General features: G+C 36.2%; 2 protein-coding genes across 2 annotated transcripts; one reads left to right on the top strand and one right to left on the bottom strand.

Moving 5' to 3' along the window:
• Nucleotides 1-205: 205 nt before the first annotated feature.
• On the top strand, nt 206-15720 carry LOC110811966 (RING/U-box superfamily protein). The gene is made up of 15 exons (XM_022038599.2): nt 206-850; nt 2014-2086; nt 4680-4807; nt 5547-5662; nt 6979-7039; nt 7722-7788; nt 7867-7944; nt 9671-9828; nt 9935-9994; nt 10088-10181; nt 12979-13146; nt 13496-13824; nt 14848-14964; nt 15037-15198; nt 15527-15720. Exons 1-14 carry the CDS (start codon nt 671-673, stop codon nt 15136-15138), a joined length of 1731 nt encoding a protein of 576 aa, XP_021894291.2. The 5' UTR covers nt 206-670; the 3' UTR covers nt 15139-15198; nt 15527-15720.
• A 1207-nt stretch (nt 15721-16927) lies between these two features.
• On the bottom strand, nt 16928-19654 carry LOC110811967 (Leucine-rich repeat (LRR) family protein). The gene is made up of 2 exons (XM_022038600.2): nt 19013-19654; nt 16928-18245 (listed from the first exon to the last, which is right to left on the bottom strand). The coding sequence occupies exons 1-2, from the start codon at nt 19020-19022 to the stop codon at nt 17050-17052; spliced, it is 1206 nt and encodes a 401-aa protein (XP_021894292.1). The 5' UTR covers nt 19023-19654; the 3' UTR covers nt 16928-17049.
• Between the last annotated feature and the right edge of the window lie 95 nt (nt 19655-19749).

The following is a 19749-nucleotide window of genomic DNA, read 5'->3' on the forward strand; positions in this document are numbered from 1 at the left end:
TTATTATAAAATAGGTGATGATGCGTATAGTAATAATTTAATTAATGACGCGATTTTTTTTATTAGTTGGAAAACATATCATCATTACTGCGTCGTACGTGTAAATACATTTCTCTGGAGCGTGAAGGCCACCATCAAGCAAGCGCGTCGCAGGAAGTCTCCCATAACAGCGTACAGTGACTACGCTATATGGGTCTGACCTCCATTTTACCTACGCCAATGGACAAGTCAATCAACATCAAATTCAACCTCTGCTACACAACTTACAACAACAGAAAGAAGAAAGCCCAAATCTGCTCCACATCTAACTCGCATTCATACATCTAGATTGTAGTAATGATTATATATATATAGAATTGTGTATGTGTGGTTTCTGGTATACTGTCGTCTGGTGACGGCTTGTTGGTTTGTTTGATTTTGTTTTTTTAATTCTCGACAATCTTAAATCGCCCACCAAAGTCAGTTGTTAAGCTCTCACTTTCCGGTTTCTGATCCTTTAGTGGTCTGTTAGTTCTAATGTTTGACTCCGCTTGAAGCAACCTCCTCTATTTCTAATGGGTTGTTTGTCGCTGTCTTGTGCTCTTCAAGATCGTCAGCTTCTTCAGCAAGGTGTTTTACCGGAGGAGGGGAACTGGAACTGAATTTTTTAGGGAAAAAGGAAAAAATTCAAATGGGTTTATTGGGTTTTCAGATGATCACCAGGCAAAATTTGGGTTTTTTGTGTTTTGAAAGATGGAGATTAGGGTTTGTCTTCCGGGTTGTTTTCGGATTATGGGTTTGGTTCGTGCTTTCCTGGCCGGTGACGGGTGTGAGACCGATAAGGGAGAGAGCTCGGTCATGGGGCGATGAGGTTGGTATTTACATTCACTTCAACATTATAATTTCATTTTTCTTTTTGTTTTCCGGTAGGGCATTGCTTGGGGAAATGTTCAGGTAGATACTGTAAATTTTGACTATAGGTTGTCATTTGATAGATTGAGCATGGCTTGATTACATTGTAAAATTGGGTTTATTTTGGGGTTTTTGAGCACTGAAATGGTTTGTTGAATGATGTTTCTGGGCGAACTGACTCGTAGAACTGTTTTTCCCATTTCCATTTTCTAGTTTTGAAAATAAAAATTGCTTGTATAATTAGAGGTGGAACCTTTAATTCTGGTATACTTGTCGAAAGGAACAGTTACTCATTGATCTTCCCTGAAAATAATGAGAATTCTGTGGAGATATTGTTCAAAACTAGAAGGAAATATGTAAATGAATGTTAGATACAATTAGTAAGTCAGGTGATGAGGGTCAATTCTCAAATGAGACAGACAGACAAAAGGTGTTTACTTAGTTGTAAATAATGTATATGGGTTGCACCCCCTTGGTGCTCATATTAATATACATACTTGTTCATTTAAAAAAAAGGTGTTTACTTAGTGTTGTAAGCAGAAATCTCCTAGATTCTACCGAAACTTTATTTATAGACAAAAAACAGAAGGAACTAATGTCTTTGGTAACAAGTCATCTTGACAGTGCTTTTACCTTTTATGTACCTTGTTAAGAACAGAAAGAAGGGACGGCTGCCCTGGCCATCTTTTTTTTATTTCACATGTAACTCTCTTTGTAGATGACTTTATTTATCATTTGAGAAACATATATCCTGCATTCTTAAAAATTATGATGGGTAATTGTTAAACTGAAGCATCATGTTGTATAAAATTCTAGTATTCAAGTCCTTAGCAACAAGACGATATCATTGGCAACCTTTTTTTGGAAAATTGCTTTATGTTATCTCATTCTCTTTATTTTTATCCATATTGTGGAAAAAAAAAATGAATTGAATCCACTTATTTAGTCTATATTTCCTTAATACTGGAGTCTGTCAATCTATATGTTTCTGTTGTTCTTCAAATCATCTAATGGAAAATTGGTACCTTTGTTGTATCATAATTAAAGAGTTTGGTTTAATGAGAAAAATCAGATCTATTGTAACCTTTTTCTGTTTCTTGTTATTTGTTTTCATGTTTGCAGTGGCTATTTGTTAGAAAGGATGAAAATGAATTGGGACCATTTTCTCCGTGGAACATAACAGGAACTTACCGAGGTGTGTGAGATATTATGATTTTGAATGATCCAGTTATTGTTCAATGCTTCTTACATTAGTTTGCTGCACATTCTTTTTTCATGTGCTTGTAACATTAATTTTTAATACATGAGGTCAGTTCTTTCTTTCTCATCATAAAAGGAAGACAACTTTTCTATTCACAATGTTCGTCAAGATTGTAATACATGAGTTTTTTCTTTCACACATAGGATAGGAAATGAACATTGTTAAAGTTCTTTAAATTCACCAATTGGTAATCGTTACACCAGACAATTACACCACACAAATTAACTTTCACCTCTACCAGAGGAAAATATTGTAAATGTTATCTATTCCTTACTAAATTTAATTTTTTTGTCAAAAAGAATTTAATAATAAATTCATCCTCTGCATCATCGATTGCAAGAAATTTAATTCTTTCCATAAGGAACATGGAGGATGGTCAAATGGAAGAATTGAATCACATTTCCAGTTATAAGTGGACTTGCTTGATATAAAGTTATAATCTCCTTGCTTTAGGTGCATCAAAAATTAAGCCAGAAAGTAGCTCCTTCCCGTTCCTCTACCTATTTTCTTATTCACTTTCAATCTTTTCTTATCTTTTTATTTGCAAAAACACTGTATTTGGTTGGAAATTTATTTTCCTTTTTCTTTCTTTCATTCTTTTTCTTTTTCAAAAAAATTCCTGATATCTCATATATTCTCTATGCTTTCGATAAGCATCTAGTAAAATTAAGAATTAGAAGGAGAGGCAAGACATACAAATGAGGAATGAGGGTGGAGTGAGAATCTTGCAGAAACAGGAAGACGAAAATTAAAGTGAGGAATTTTGTGATGATTCTGCTCTTGGTAATATTCTTATTTTGAATTTTCCTTTATAATAACAAACTCTCAGCACTTTAAAATTCCCTTCTCTTGTTTCATGTTCATCTTGCTCCTCAGCTTTTTTTTTTCTTTCTTCTTTATAAAGATCATATGAGAAGCACATGCACAACTAACAAGGTCAATTTTCGGTTTTCATTTTGTATGTGCTCCTTATGATGACACGTTGGCATTTCTGTTGAAAAAGGTGATATTCCTTTGCTCATTGGACTAGACTGCAACCAATACAAAATAATAAGGCTGAAGATTTTTTACTGACATGCTCACAGGTTCTTACTTTAGGAGGAGACTTGGTTGTGAGGGTCCTCTCTTGCCATTCCTTGCATTTATAGACTCTCCTCATGTCATAACCATTCTCTTGCCTCCTTAGTATTTAACAAGGTTCTCATTTTACTTGGAACCTTCATTTTTTAAAAACTTAAATGACAAAGAGACTCCTAACTCAATGACCTTAAAATTTGCTGGTTATTCATCCTTCACCTACTTCTGATATGAGAACTTGGTCCCTAGGATCCTTAGATTCTTTCTCTTGTAATTCACCTTCTTGACTTTTCACCTGAATGGTTGTTATTTGGTTCCTAATAATTCTCTTTAGAAGGTGAAGTTTTGCTCAAAAGTTAAGGTCTTTATCTGGATTGTGGTGCTTAATAGGACTAACACTAATTACGTTCTTAAAAAATGGCATCCAAGTAGAGCTATTTTTCTAGAGATTTGAGTAAAGTGCTATAGGGGCTTCAAAGAATAATAGCCACTTGTTCTTGCACTGTAAGGTGGCTTCTATGCTTTGGAATAAGTTGTTTGCATTCTTTGGGGACTGTTTGGTACGGCTCCCAATATTGAAATTTTTTTTTTCTGCCTATCTGGGTTGTATGAAGAATAAAGAGCACAGAATGTCATGGAGAGGGTCGCTCTTTGCTGGATGATGGGTTTTGCATCTGGAACATAATGTCAGAATTTTTAATGATTGTGTTATCGTTCTCACCATATTTGGTGCAGAATGTTATTGGCGGAGCCACGTAGAATCTTGTAATCATATCCTTTTGTGGTGCCCGGTGGCTTATCATATTTGGACTTTGGTTTATAGACTTCTAGGTATCAATTGGGTGATTGCAGGTACGGTTAGGGATGAACTTTAGGCGGTGGAATGAGATTTGTAAGAAATCAAAAATTGTAGAGCTTATACCTTTAACTATTTTTTGGGTGGTGCGAAAAGAGAAAAACAATGAGCGTTTGATGGGTGGGAAGGTTATTGATGTTCTAAGGTGACACTCCCTTAGTGCCTTACACTTAATACACGTTCTTTTTATCTCAAAAACAAATTGGTGAAGGCACATAGTTGTTTTCAGAGATTGCCTTCATCTATCCTGCAAAAGAGTTGGAGACTGTTCTATGCTAAGATCAGCAACTTTTCCCTATTTTCTGTGATGTCTGTTTTTGTTTCTCCTCTTTAGAGTGGTTACCTTATCCGTGTTTTATCTCTCTCCCTCTTAGTATTATCTTTTTTTCCTGTAAAAAAATGTATATTAGCAATCAAAATGACACTTTTAATCAAAATAAAAAGATAGGTAAAAGTTGCTGGAGCGATTGGCATTATCGTGAAAACCTTAGAATAGTGACTGGTACCATGAGTTCATTGCATCAAACATAGCCTTAACAAGTTTATTTCTTGTTGTGACATGATTATATGACCATCTGGACATATAATATGCAGGGATTTGGAAATTTCTAGATTCAACAAACAGCTCCTCCAGGTTTCCAGATTTCAGGAAGTCAAATGGTAACTCCATCATCGAACTAGTTAGCACGCCAACAAAAATAACCGGTGTACATTATGTTCAGGTAAGTTGGTTGAACTTTCAGGAAACATTATCCATTACTAGCACATACTTTTTAGTTAATATGGTAAAGATATCTTCTAATCAATGAGTAAATCAAGAAAATCAATCTTGTTGATGGAAACGTGTATTGGACTGAAGATTCCAGGTTACAGAAAGTTCATATGTAACTTCTGTTTCACTATATTATGCAGAGTACTTAGCTATTCTCACAGCTTCTTCCTTCCTTTATTTTATATATTTATTGCTTGAAGAAATAGAGCTTTACGAACATTGCATTTGCATCAGTAAATTGGGCTTCTTCATAGTTTTCCTTTTTCTGAAGAAAAAAAGGAAAAGACAATTCACTTACAAGGCAACAAAAGGGTCCTACCCCCCTTACAAAAGATTTACAAAGTACAATTAGTCAAGATGCCTATTAAAGCTTCCAAGTCTTTCCCATTGTTGAGTGGCCCCTTAAACAAAATACAAATGGTGAAGAGGTTCCTTACCCTATAAAAAGGAGAACAGCCCATAAAAAATTGTTCTATTTCTTCCTTTCCATATAGCAAAAATGCATAGCAAGAGGGATTTGAGCTGCTGGCTTCCTTGTGATCTTGCTTGCTCAAATTTGAGACGGAGCCCAGGGCTTCTTCATGGTTTCTTTCATATCAATATAAATGGGACTCAATATTATTAAGGAAAAAAATACTGGATAATTAAAGAAAAAAATTCTGATTGTGCTATCATTTTCCTGAAAACAGGGTGTAATTATTTTCCATGATGTGTTTGACAATGAGCACAATGTTGGAGGTGCACAAATCAGGGTAGAAGGCGTGTATATATGGCCCTTTAGACAACTTCGACTTGTGGCTAACAGGTATACTGTTCCAGTCCATTTGTTAATCAACATTGATGGTATGCTGTGGTTGGATTAAAATGGATATGTGTTGAATGTGAAGTTTTTCTTTTGCTTCTTTCTTCTGTGGTCTCCCAACCATGCCTGAATTTTTTTTTTTTTGGGATTGCAGTACTCAGTCAATTACCATGTTGGCAACTCTTACTGTTCTGTAAACAGATCTTATCAAGTTTGATTATCACATAGGCGAAGTTACTTTGATATATATTAAAAATTTCCGGTGGATGTTCTCTAAAATAAGAAAAAATACTTGGTTTAGAGTAGGCCTGGATTTGTTTGCTGCACATACTTGATTGGGAGTTCCGTAATTAGCACTGTTTTTCAGTCACCTAACTGCTACGAGTGCTTTATTGCTTCTCGAAGGATGACTTACTCATCCAAACTGGTATGTACATAGTTCTAGATCATGAACACCAATTGCATCCACTAGAAATTTCTTCAGTTAACTGGATTGCTTTTTGGATACTTCACTTGGCTTCCATAACCTTTAGCTTTGGAATTATCACATTGATTCTTCCAGTCGTTATAGAGTGGGAACATGACTGTAGGAAGTAAAATATATAATACATCTTTTTATGTGTGTGCATTTACGCATGTTATGATTGGCCACATATTGTTTTTAGTATTGTGTCACCAAGATAGCTCCATTTCTGTTAAGTTTTTGCTCAGCAAGAGGCTTTGTTACTCAAGAAACTTCATTAGTTTAGAGGACTACATGAACAGTTTGCATCTTTGTGAATGAGATGGAATCCAATTGATAGTCATTTTTGGTTTTGTTTTTCACCATTGAGTGCAATCCCTAAGTTATGCCAATATGATACATTGTAATTTTATGTCCCCATGTTAATGTCAGTCTATTTCCTAGTTCAAGTTTCATTATTACCTTAAAATTTCAATTTCTGCATTCCTAAGTGATGGAAGGGGGCACTTTTCAATTGATAGTAATTTTTTATTTCATTTTTCATCGTTGAGTGTGATCCCTAAGTTAAGCCAATATGACACATCGTAATTTCACGTCCCCATGTTAACTTCAGTGTACTCCCTAGTTTCAAGCTCCATTATTACCTTAAAATTTCAATTTCTGCATTCCTAAGTGATGGGGGGTGCTTTTCTGGAGGGCGAATTTGCAAACTCTAAAGATGCTTGACCATTTTTGCATTCTAATTTAATGTATTCATGATCTCCTTTTTTGAGCTGTTTCATTCAAATATCTCTTGTAGAGCTGGTTTTCTAGTTTCCTTTCAACTCTAATGTCCTACTTTCATTTATTATTGCAGTGGAAAAGATGGAGAGTTGAGCCAGGAAGATGATTATATCTTATCAAATCCATATCATTTGGTAATATTTTCTATTGATCTTCTTATAAAAAATAAAGATCCTATTGGTCTATGATCTACTTGCAAGTGATGTTATCACAGTAGCATATATATTCTTCAAGGATGATATTCTACGCATGTTTTAATTGTCTTATGTTTCTCAATGTTGTTCGGTTAAAAAGTACCAATATATATCTTTGCATGCGTTTTCCATCCAGAGCAGAGAGACGGTGATTGGTTGGTTTTATTTAGACTTCAGATAATTAATTTAAGCCTTTTGTCTGATGTTTCATCAGATATTTCTCCGGAATATATTTTAATTAGTTTTAACAAAATATTTTCTTTTTGTTTTGATTGATTTTACATAGATATAACATAAAAGCTAACTTCATAGGGACAAACTGATATTTCCTACTCTCTTGGGTTGGGGTTGAATTATGGATGTAAGTTTAAAGCTGTTGACAAGTTTAATGTGGAAACAATCTTAATACATTTTCTTGCCTGCTTCTTTTCTCCTACCTGGAATTTTGAGTTTTTCATTATGCTTCTGATTGTTTTTCTGAATTCTCCTTCTCACAACAAAGATTTATATTTGAGGATGCTTGAGGTATATGCCAAAAAAATAATAATTGGTTATCATCATATGGAGTATCTACTGATTGGGAATACAAGCGCTGACTTACAGTTGTTATGTCATGAAACAGCTTGGAGTGTTTTCCTCTCAGGTGTTCCAAGATTCTCCACGAGATAAACTATGGAGAAGAAAAAATTGTAATTTCCTCTACTTCCCTTGGGTATTACTTTTAGTTGCTGTCATATCATATTAATTCTTCTTTTATTGTACTGCAGCGCCAATTTATGAGATGGAAAAGCATTGCAATATCGAAATCGCAGCTCAAATTTCACGAGCTGCGTCTACTCAAAATGGTATTGGTTTTTTTATTGTTGTTGTTTTCTTGATGCTACCTTTATTCTTTCAAAAGGCCTTCTCATGTTGTACTTTCATTTCTAAAACATTCCCGGGTCTTTAAATAAATCTCAGATTCTTCTCCATATGTAAAAATTGATGTAATTACTAAAAGCCTGATATCTTCAATTTTTGGAGATTAAAGCTATTCCCCAGACAAGCAAACAGAGAACAAACAAATGAGAGAAAAAAAAACAAAGCCAAGGAATACCACAATCCCTCTGAATCATGGAAAAAGGAATCCCCCTAAAGAAATCATGCACCTTTGGTCCAAAGAGAAGCTAAGCACAAAATCCTGTCCCACAACTTGTTAACAAAATAGGAGCATTGCTGAAAAATTCTAATATTTCTCCCACTGAAGGACCAACACCTGCAAAAGTGGTCCCCTTCAAAATGTAGAATGCTTTTTAATCCTCCCAAAATCACACAGAGAAGTAGAAATGAAAATCTTCATTTCAGTTGTAGGCATCTGCGTTATCTTGTTAATTCATTTTGGAAGCTGGTCATTGTAGAAGATGTTGATCTACCCATTGTCATAGACTACTAGAAAAAGAAACAAATAAATAGCAATGAGCATAGGTCAGGGAAGACAGGTAAAGTATAAGGAGTTCGCCTGTATGATCCTAAGATTTTAAGATCCTAAAGAGCATATAAAAAGAATACGAAAATCAAAATTAACTTCACCAAGAGAAGCTCTATGGCTGCCCGTGGTGAACATCCGATCTTGCAAATGGGAATTTAACTGATGAAGGAACCCACTTGAGATCTGCAGCAATAAACAACAGTTAAGTAAAACAAACCAAGGAAAATTGAAGAAGACAATGAATAATCAAAGAAAACAATAGAGAAAGAGAGGAGCCTTTTCGAAAAAGTGTTGTTTTGATGCAATAAGGCTTTGGAGGAAAACAGTCAAAGAGCTGCTGTTTGATCAGAGTTTTTTTAAAAAAGAAAAAGGGAAGGCAGCCAATTAAAACTCAACTGGTGTCACAGCAACAATGCATAAGCATGCATTTTAAAGGTTTTTGAGATAAATTGCAGAGATTCCAAGTAACTACATGTCTGCCTTGCAAACTTCCATTTGGTGTGTGGTACAGAGCCATTTCCACTTTTAGATCTGCCTTACTATCATTTTCAGGAAATGGGAACTGAGATTTCATAATTGACACTCTTAGGATGTGAGCATACAGCTGTTAGGCTAATACTAACTGCCAATTCTCTAATGCTTTCATAAGCTGAAGAACTGGATGTTTCTTTCAAGGCTTACAAGCGTCTGAATATCCTCATAGCTGCCTAACAAACAAGAAGGTTCCATATTTAATGGAATTAAGAATGTAGTTTTATGTGGCACACAGCACTTCTGTGTTTGAAGGTAAGGAACAAAATTAGTCTGATGAGTTAGCTTAGATCATCTAATGCAACAGATTATTTTTCTACTTTGTTTTTGTAGAACAAACTTACGATGAATCACCTAATAATTTTTTTCTACCTTCTTGTTCTGTTTATCTGTTTACGATGGACATGTTTTCTCTAGTGTGAATCATTTCATGGCTTTATCCTTTTAGGGCTGGTGAATTAAAATATCTGATCTATGTGAATAGCAAACACTATATTTTTTATATGATACATTGGTATGAAGATCAAGCATGAATATATTTGGGATATCACCTAATCATTATCTTCCTGTAGATGGAGATCATGATCGTTATCACATTGAAGGACTGATGGAGAGTCCTGCAGTGGATGATGATGGGGATTGCTTCTCTCCTTTACTACTAAACACAACGTCTGTCAACATTGAAGTCTACTATAACAAAGCAGTGAACTATACGTTAATGGTCACCTTTGTATCCTTTGTATATCATCCCTCTGCTTTTTGTGGAATCATCACTCTGCTACTTAATCAAATTGTTAGTTTATCTGGATCTGGATTCTTTAACAAGCGTGAATCAGGTCTCTTTCCTTCAAGTTCTTTTGTTAATTCGCCAAATGGAGCATAGCAATACCCAATCTGTAATATTCTTTCCATACTTATATTTAGGTGAAAATTCTTAATTGTTTATGGTATCATTTAACTAAATTACCTCTCAATTTTACTTGTATCAGGGTGCTGCGAAAGTTTCAATCATAATGGTTGGGCAACAGGCTATCATGGATGCTTATCTTTGCCTCTTACATTTGACGGCAGGGATATTAGTTGGTAAGTATAACTAAACGCCAATGTGCCAGTTCACATCCCTTGAGAATTTTATAGTTGATGTTGTATCTTTGTAATGGTTATCATGTGATTAACAAGGGGCAGCCATCTAAAAATTGATTATTCAAATAATTGCATGAGTAAGGGGTATTTTATTTATGCAGGTATAAGAGCTCCCTCTATAATTTTACATAAAAACAATATAACTGATATGAGATTAAGATCTTAGCAACTAGAATGCCCTATATCCGTGATGACTTAACTGAGGCTCAATTTCCTTTCCCCTGCTAACCTTTTATATTTCATTCCCTTCAAAGTGGATAAGTTTTTCCAAATATTACTGGTTTCTTTTGTACATGGGCGGCATCCCTTGGTGCCTCTTTTAATACACTTTACACTTATATCTCAAAAAAAAAAGTTTTTCCAAATATTGACTCCTTGATGAACTATTAACATAACATCTCATTGCTAAGAAGGGTTCATTCTAGTGATTTTTTTCTTTTTGAGATAAAAATAGCGTGTATATTATATATATGGCACCAAGGGGGTGCAACCCATGTACAAAACTATTTACAAATCAGTTAGTACATCAATAACTTGCCCAAAATCATCCCACCCATAGTGATATAATTCATTACTTAAATTTGTGTTTTACTTTAATAAAAAATTTGTCTGCTAGCAAAACTAGAAAAATTTATTTGAAGTATATGTTGATCTGCATGCATAATATCTTACAAAAAAGTATGTTAACAGAGCACTAAGATGGTGTCACCCATATACAAAAGAATGGGTTACATATTAGTCAACGTATTAGCCAGTCCCTAAGGTCCTCCTTAGAAGGGAATGATCCTTAAACATAAAGACTGACTATCTGGTGCCAAAGATCCCTAATCCTACCAAAAGGCAAACGAAACCCAAAAAAAGCCCTCGTATGTCCTGCCCTTAACACTAAGAGTTCACTAGCCATAGAGCTTCCAATAACCCATTTCAACTTGAGGAACTCGAAGAAATACATCCCATCTTATGGAACAGGGAGCACTGCAATAACACGTAGCCAGGAGACCCGGCTGTCTCTTTGTATAAGGGCCAGCTCTTCTTCCTTTCCTGAGATTGTAGGATCCTTCCCCAACTTCCCCAGGTATCCAGCAAGGGCAGTAGCCATTAAGCAAGTCCAAGAAAAAAAAAAAGATGAGAGAGAATCCTTTTCCAAGCTGCCTCCTAGGCAAAGGACACAATATGGATAAGGCACACTCATTTTCCAAATTTGTTTCAAAGGAAATCACCATGAGCAGCTTCTGGTTCAAAGTGAAGGAAATATGACTTTACAGAAAAAGTTGGTAGACAGCTACCAAACCAGCTGATCAGCAGCCTCAGGTGCAAAATAGATGAAACTGGATAATGGTGAATATTAGCCAGTTATCCACCTTCCAGACATTAGGATTCTGGTAAACTTCTAATACCATATTACCTTGTTGGATACAATAGGAAACCACTGTCTGACATGAGCATCCTTTGACTCACAGGATTCTCTATGTTCCCGAATGGTTGTGAAGAGAAGACCATATTAACCTTCCACTCCTTACCGTTGAGTTGATGCCACCTTAAACTGAATGCAGCTATAAGGCCAGCCACCTTTCTGCCCTAGAAGTCCTCCCGCTCTCAACAAGCCTGTTTTATCACCTTCTCTTATAGATGTCTGCTACTACCCATTATTTCCAAAGCAGTTTTTTTTTTGAGAAGTGCCTTGTTAACCAAGAACCTCACCCAAGAGCAAAGACTCCCCATCCCTGGGTGTTTTCTTAATTGAGTCCTCAACTACCAAATGTAATTGACACTGGTCATCAGTAATATCCCACAAGAACTGATATCTGATGGAATTCAACATGCTGGCAATGGTAGCTGGGATACAAAAAAGAGAGAGGTAATTTATTGGCAGATTTAGTAATGTGGTTTTGATGAGAGTTAACCGCGCATATTTGGACAATGAAATGTACTTCCACCCAGCCAAGCTTTTCTTAAACCTGGAAACATAGGATCTCAAAATGGATATTTATGCATTATAATGTGAATGGCACTGATACGTGAATGCATTATAATGTGAATCTAGCAGGGAGTGCATTTTGACAATTGATAAACTCAGGAGAAGGGGTTTAGTTTTGGTTAATGCTTGCTACCTTTGTAAACAGAACCGAGGAGAGCTGCAGACACCTCTTATTGCAGTTTCCAGTTGTTTATCCATTGTGGAGCATGGTCTACAAATGTTTGGGGATTAGCTGGGTAATGTCAGGCACTGTTAAGGAAGAGTTATGGGTGTGGGAGTGTCGTAGGGACAGTTGCATCTTTGCTGATATTATTCCTCTCACTCTCATATGGACTGTATGGAAAGATAGGAATAGAAGAGCTTTTGAAGGTCTGGATGATACAAAGGGTTTTGATATACTGAAAAACAGATGGCTTAGGACCCTTAAATTTTTGCTTTCGGGTCATCCTCGAGTATTTTTTGAAACTCTCATAGTTATGTTTTGTATGGAGGACTGAGCTGTAAATAACTGTACATGTTTTGCACCTTTTGGTGCTCATAGTGATTCAATTATACACTTTTTATTTCAACAAAAAAAATTATTTTCTTCCTCCCCATTATTTGCAGAACATAGAAACAGTTGTAGCTTCTGTCCTCTGTTTTTGTGGAGCAGTATTATGTTCATACCATTGCATGCCTGTACTTGGTATAGTAAACATTGTTCTCATGAAATCCGTTAGTATATCTTGGTATAATAAGTGGTGATGTTTTCTGATGCAGAATCCTTATTTAATGCTTTTGCAACGGCTGCATTTTTCAAGTTTGTAGTCTTCTCAATTTTTGAGATGAGATATCTTCTAGCTATATGGAAGGCGAGTAGACCGATGAATAATGGCGAGGGTTGGGAAACAATGAGACGCGAGCTGTCATTTCTATATAGCCGTTTCTGTGAGTAGTATTTTTCTTTAATATTTGGGTGTTCCTCAGTTGACATGGATGAAAATTATGAGTGATGCTAGCATGCACGGAAGCTCCCCCCCCCCCCCCCCCCCCCTCTTCCTCCCATGCACGCACATCCATGGCATAATTTGATGATTATAAGGCTGTCTAACTGAAAAATTAACTATATATATGTTTGCAGTTACAACTTAAAGGTTATTTAACTTATGTTTATTAACTTCTACTTTTTCTTGCCATTGAGAAAAGAGGAAAACCATGTGTACTTTCATGTGGGTCTTGATTATTGTTACTGTATTTGAAATTTTAAGGTTAACATCAGCATGATCATGGTTTGCAGATGGAATCCTTTTGGGAGGCATTCTGTTCATGTACGAGTTTCATAACTATCTGCGACCTATTCTTCTTCTTATGTACTCATTCTGGATACCTCAAATAATCACCAACGTCATTCGTGACTCAAGAAAACCTTTGCATCCTTATTACATCTTAGGGATGTCTGTTACACGACTTGCAATCCCATTGTATATATTTGGATGCCCTAATAACTTCATGCGCATTGAACCTGACAATGGTTGGTGTGTCTGTCTGGGTGTATTTATCGGACTTCAGGCGTCTATTCTTCTTCTTCAGCATTATCTTGGGTCTCGGTGGTTCATTCCTCGTCAGGTATAGTAAATATCCTATTATTTTCTTCATCTTTTTTTTAACTGTTTTTAGTAAGCAGTGATAAAACACATGCACATACTAAAGATTGCATGACAAGCTTTGTTAACTTCTTTACGTTCAAGAGCCTTTAATCTAGTGTAAGGAGCAGTTTACATCTCATTGAATAAATTTTTTCAACTCTTATCATAGTTTTCCTATTGGCTTTTTTGCTCATCGTGTTATACTTGTTAATATGATAAAAATGTTCAATCTTTCATAACAATGTACTTCCATGATCTTTTTTACCTGTCCCTTGTACAGACTTACGTAGTCTAGAGTAAGGAGCAGTTTAGATCTCATTGGATAAATTTTTTAAAATTCTTGTCATAGTTTTTCTAATTGGCTTTTTTGGTAATCTTGAAATATTTCTTAATATGAGGAAAATGCTCAGTTTTTCATAACCATGTACTACCATGATCTTGTTTATCTGTTCCTTGGACAAACTTACATAGTAGATTCAGAAATTCATGAGTATAGCTGCATCTCGTTGAAGACAAGGAGGGAAAATTTTATTTCAGCCTTTTGTGCAATGTTACACATCATGCAGACAAGGGAATGACTTCTCATACAGAAAATATAGATATTTTCATAGTTCTCACTATTTTAGTTCAGAATCAGATTGTAATTTGGCTCCATAGATACTTTCGAAGTTCTCACATTTTTAATTCAGAATCAGATTGTAATTTGGTTCCTGGAACAGGTATTAAAAGCATATGACAAAAGCAAATTCTCATGTCTACCAAACCTTGACCTTTCAATTTCTTGGACTTGCTTCATTTTCCATGATTTTAAGTTATGTTGTGTATCACGCCTACTTTAGTTGATTCTCTTATTCAACTGTGCAATTTACATCAATAAAGTGCCAATTTATTTACTCTTTCATATGGATGTGAATTGCATTATTTCAGTTAGTCTTCTTACTATGCCCCAAGCTCCATGATGTTACTTTTGGTTGGCACCTTATTCTGGTTTTATGGTATGCAGATCTTGCCTGAGAAATACAGCTACTATAGAAGGTTTGATCAGGATACAGATCATGCTACAGATTGTGTCATTTGCATGACAGCCATCGATATCACACAGCGATCTAATGATTGCATGGTACATTTGTATCCTGTAATGTTGCTTTTTTCTTAAAACCTAAATTCAATCTAATTTGTCGCTTCATAACAGGTTACACCTTGCGATCATTTCTTCCATTCTGGTTGTTTACAAAGGTGGATGGATATAAAGATGGAATGCCCAACTTGCCGGCGGCCACTTCCCCCAGCATAGAGGAAATTTTGTATTTCGTGTTCATGTCACATATCCATGACCTTGTCCAAGTCAATTTTGGTAATTGACTTGCTCCAAATTCTAAATTCTGACAATTTTTAGGTGGAGTTGGGAAGAAAATTGTTAATTGAAAGCACGAGGGTCTTTTCCTTGTGCAGCATTTATCAGTCTATCATTTAAATCTGTAAATTTTTATAAATTTCCCATCAAATAAATTAGGCTGTGAATTTCACAATCTCTTGTGCTTCCATTTCTATGCCCTGTATTTCACTCTGATTCACCATCAATTTGTTGCATTTAAATGATTGTCTGTAGCATAATTGACATGGTTATGAATTCAGCTGGTGTTATCCCATCTCTATAATCACACATCTGGATTTTGTTTCAGGTTGGTGAAAGAACCCATCCATATTCGGCTTTTGGGTACACCTACAGAGTATGGCCAGAGAGAGCCTAGGCAATTTGTATCTCCTACTGATGCTGCAATAGTCTGTAATCAACACACATTTTATCAACTGTATCATATCTAATTTTAGTGCCAAAGAGAAATTCTTATCAAATGCAAATTATATCTGCCTTCAACCTTTTGACTCCCATAGCAATTTTCTTTTTGATCTTTTTGCTTCTTTATACGTATTTATCTACAGGACATTAAAGAGAAAACAAGTAAATAACTAGTTGTTCAGTGCATAAGCTTCGGTTGATATGTCATGTATTGTTTGTGTGAGATTTACTCTGTGCCCTATCTATGTTAAGTGGTTGGCTGGCTAGCGAAAGTCGTGGAAGTGTCACTGTTTCATTCATGAGAATCTTTAATGTAGCAAATAACTCCTTTATTCCATCCTTGTTCGAGAAACATGGTTAATGGAAACTGAAATCAGCTAAACACGTCTAATGGGCAAAGACAATATTACTGCTGTGAGGCGTGAGGCATGTCTTCAGAATGCCATGTAACATAGATGATCTGTGACTTCTTTTTCAACCCAAAATAACATAGGTGAATTGCGAAAAGGGGTGTCTGTAAGATGGACGATAAATCAAAGGGCACTGGGTTGATTTTATCTGATGTGGATTCGAATTCAACCGTAGAACTCTATTGCACTAAATATAAGTATGGAGCTGAGAGAGGTCCGAGAGATTTTGGTGATAAGATGTAGGAACCAAGCAGCTAGAAGTTGGTCAGAGCAAAATCCTTCGCTGTTGTCCAAATTATTGTACCTGACCTACTTGTTTCTTGTTTCTTCATTATTTTCAAATTATGCTGCTGCTGTTGTTTGATTCATTTTGTCTAAGATCATGGCATATTGTTAGTAAGGTAGACAAGATACCATACCGGCAGCATTTTCTTGTCCGAAGCCGGTAGTTATGGGAACTTTCAGTCACCAACAATCTCCAATCCGATGATAACCTTTAATCTTCACTGAGTCATTGACCAGATAAAAAAAGACGTGTAGTTACATAATGCATTAAGATAGTACTTTCACACCTTTTAGCACATAACGTATATCACAGCATGTCATGGTATAGTTTTGAGGACGAGATTGAGTTTGCTCAGAAGAAAAGCTCCAGTGCTGAGATTCAGTAAAGCTAAATACTGATCAATACTCTTGCAGATATATTCTTCACCTTAGATGCATAAGGCTAGAATATTGCAGGTTAACCTATTTGAACAAGCAAGACCTTAAATGGTTAAGACATTATCCCTTGACAGATTTTCTGGCACTTTTGTCTTTAACCTTGGCAATAGTTTTCTGAAATTGGTGAGTTTAAAGTTAAACAAAGAAAGAAGTTTACAACTGCAGTTGTTCATAACCACACATCTATAGGATTATATAACTCAGTGTACAAATTTCAGATGTTTTATTTACAAGTCCAAACAAAGATTATTTCCAAATCATATTACAATGGTGCTTATGTGAGGCCAGGACCAGGAGCAATAGAAGGTGCTACCATGGGAGGAGCTAATGCAGGCACCATAGCAGGAGCTAATGCAGTTGCACCTCCAAAGCTGCCATTGCTGTTACTTCCTCCACCACCCATACAGTGGTACTCAAAGCAGTCTACAGGATGCACTGCCTCACATTCTTTCTTGCTCCTTTGAAGAGGTTTGTCAGGCAAACAGTTTCGACGGTCATCAAAAGCTATGCCCTTTGATGTCAAGTTCTGGCAGATTCCCTCCTCCTCGCAAAAGAAATTGTAAGAGAAGGTAAAATTGGCTAAATTTGGCAAAACACACACCCCAATTGGTACAACACCTGTCATCATGTTATGTGCCAAGTTTAGTTGCTCTAACCAGGTTAACCCTGTAATACTGTAAGGTATAGGACCGACCAGCTTGTTAAAGCTCACATCTAATACCTTTAGCTTGTAGAGAAAACCCACTTCTGGAGGTAAACAGCCTGATAAACTAGTGTTGGTCAAGAGCAGCTCCTCTAATGTGTTGGCAAACTTGGCTATAGTAGGTGGCAAGCAGCCCCCAAATTTGTTGTTGGCAAAGACCACAACCGAAGCTGAGCTTCCATTGAAATTTGATGGAATAACACTAGTGAATCGATTGTTGTTAACAAAAATGGCATCAAGATCTTTGCTGAAAAGTTCAGAAGGCAATGGCCCTTCAAATTCATTATAGCGAATGTCAAGATACTTTAGAGTAGGGAGAGAGAGCACAACCGAAGGAAAAGGGCCTACGAATCTGTTGTTACTAAGATCAAGCTCATAGAGGAGTGTGAGATTGGCCCAGGATTGTGGGAGAATGCCACAAAAACGGTTGCTGTTTATATGGAAAAGTGCAAGGTCACAGAGGAGGCCTAATTCATCAGGGAGGAACCCAGCTATATCTGCATGGTTAAGGTCAATGCCAGCAACAACATGAATATTGGGGTCATAAGGAGAAGGTGCACAGTATACACCATTGTACTTGCACACAGAGGGACCAACCCAGTCCGAGGTGAAGTTGTTTGGATCAGAATAGATTACCCGCTTCCATGCCTGGAGTGCAAGATAAGCTTGGTGGAGCTTTTGGTTTGAAGAGGAAGAGTGGTTATGGTGGTGGTGATAATGATGGTGAGAAACTGAGTCAGAGTTGCTGTGTTTTGCTGCTACAACTTCTAAAAGAGAAGATAGATGAACAAGTGAGAGGATGAAAGCGCAGACCATGAGGAAAGACAGGAAAGATGAAGCCATTCTTTGATGGGTACTGCAATGCTAGTAATCTTACTTGTTTATATAGACAACTTGTACCATTTGATAGAGATGCTCAGTCTTATACGTAATTATGATCTTCATTTCCAACAAAAGCAATTATAATATTTCAAGATGAATCATAAACCCACAAACTATTACAACGACCTGATATAGTGACAGTTAACCATTCACAGATGGCCCTAAACTAGCAATGGTACATTCTATATTTAGATGCTTCCATATGATAAACTCCTAAATAATTTAAGGACACTACTACAAAATAAAACAATGAAGTTAAGCACTTATCATGATGAACTGTGTTGTTCTTATTGTAATTCACAAGTCTATTACCTAGTGTTCGTGTTCGCATGGTAAACTAATTAGCATTTCGCTTGCAGGTTGTAAAGAGAGTTCATTTTAAGTCGTGAACTAAACATTGGAATTCTGATACCAAGCTTAAGTTTTCAAAAAATATTAAGAAAAGCGTATCAAAATGAAATGTTCATTTTATAACACTGACGTTTGCAGGACATGTCCACTGTTGCAGGCCAAAATTAGATTTTGGGGGTAGACTGGAAACTGGTGATGATTGATATGGTATGCACTAGAATGTTTTCTTGGACAAGGTTACAGTGATTATTATAGGCAGACAGAAGACAGAATTTGGAAAATATGCATAAAAAGGACTTACCTCCTGCCATGTAGTTTTCTGCAGTTGTTTGAAGTGGTGTGGGAGAGAGACAGATTCAGCTGCCATGGTAGAAAAAAAAAAGTTTCGTAGAACTGAAGGCATGGACTCTTGTGGGCCACAAAAATGAAATGGTGATCAAATTTCAGCAGGCTCGCTTGTCAATGGCTTGCAGCTTCCCTGTCAATAGAATGGATGTCGCCACCTATGTAGATCATACTTTCCATGACAACTACATCCAACTGAATAAGGACGAACCAGCACAGGAAAAACCAGCATTGAAGACGTTTGGTCTCAAAATTTTAGTAAAGACTCACTATTTTCAGCATTTAAAGGCATAAGCTCACTAAAAATGAACTTGTATACATGTCCCACAAACTAAAAATCTATGGAAAAATTATTATTTACAATGGATCAGGTTACAAATTATCTTGTGCGTTGCAGAGTACCCTCAAAAGTAAGACCGAACCATTACCCTAAGTCTCCAAAAGCATGAAGTTGTTTCATTGCTGCTACTGCTGCCTTTTTGACTGGAAAGGCCAGTCACCTCAAACTTTTCAAATACAATCTTTCTATCAGAATGGTAGAAAGAAAAAGCTTCACTTGCTGCCTCTGCCAACAGACAGACATGACCAGGCACCAGAAGCTTTCTAACTTTCAAAATGAACCCAACACAACTGACCAATGAGAATCAGATTAACAGCTAATCATCCTTTTTCTCCATTTACACTCACTTTTTA

This window comes from Carica papaya, chromosome 3 (assembly GCF_054855325.1).
Source record: "Carica papaya isolate Zhongbai chromosome 3, ASM5485532v1, whole genome shotgun sequence".
In the NCBI taxonomy this organism is placed as follows: Eukaryota; Viridiplantae; Streptophyta; class Magnoliopsida; order Brassicales; family Caricaceae; genus Carica; species Carica papaya.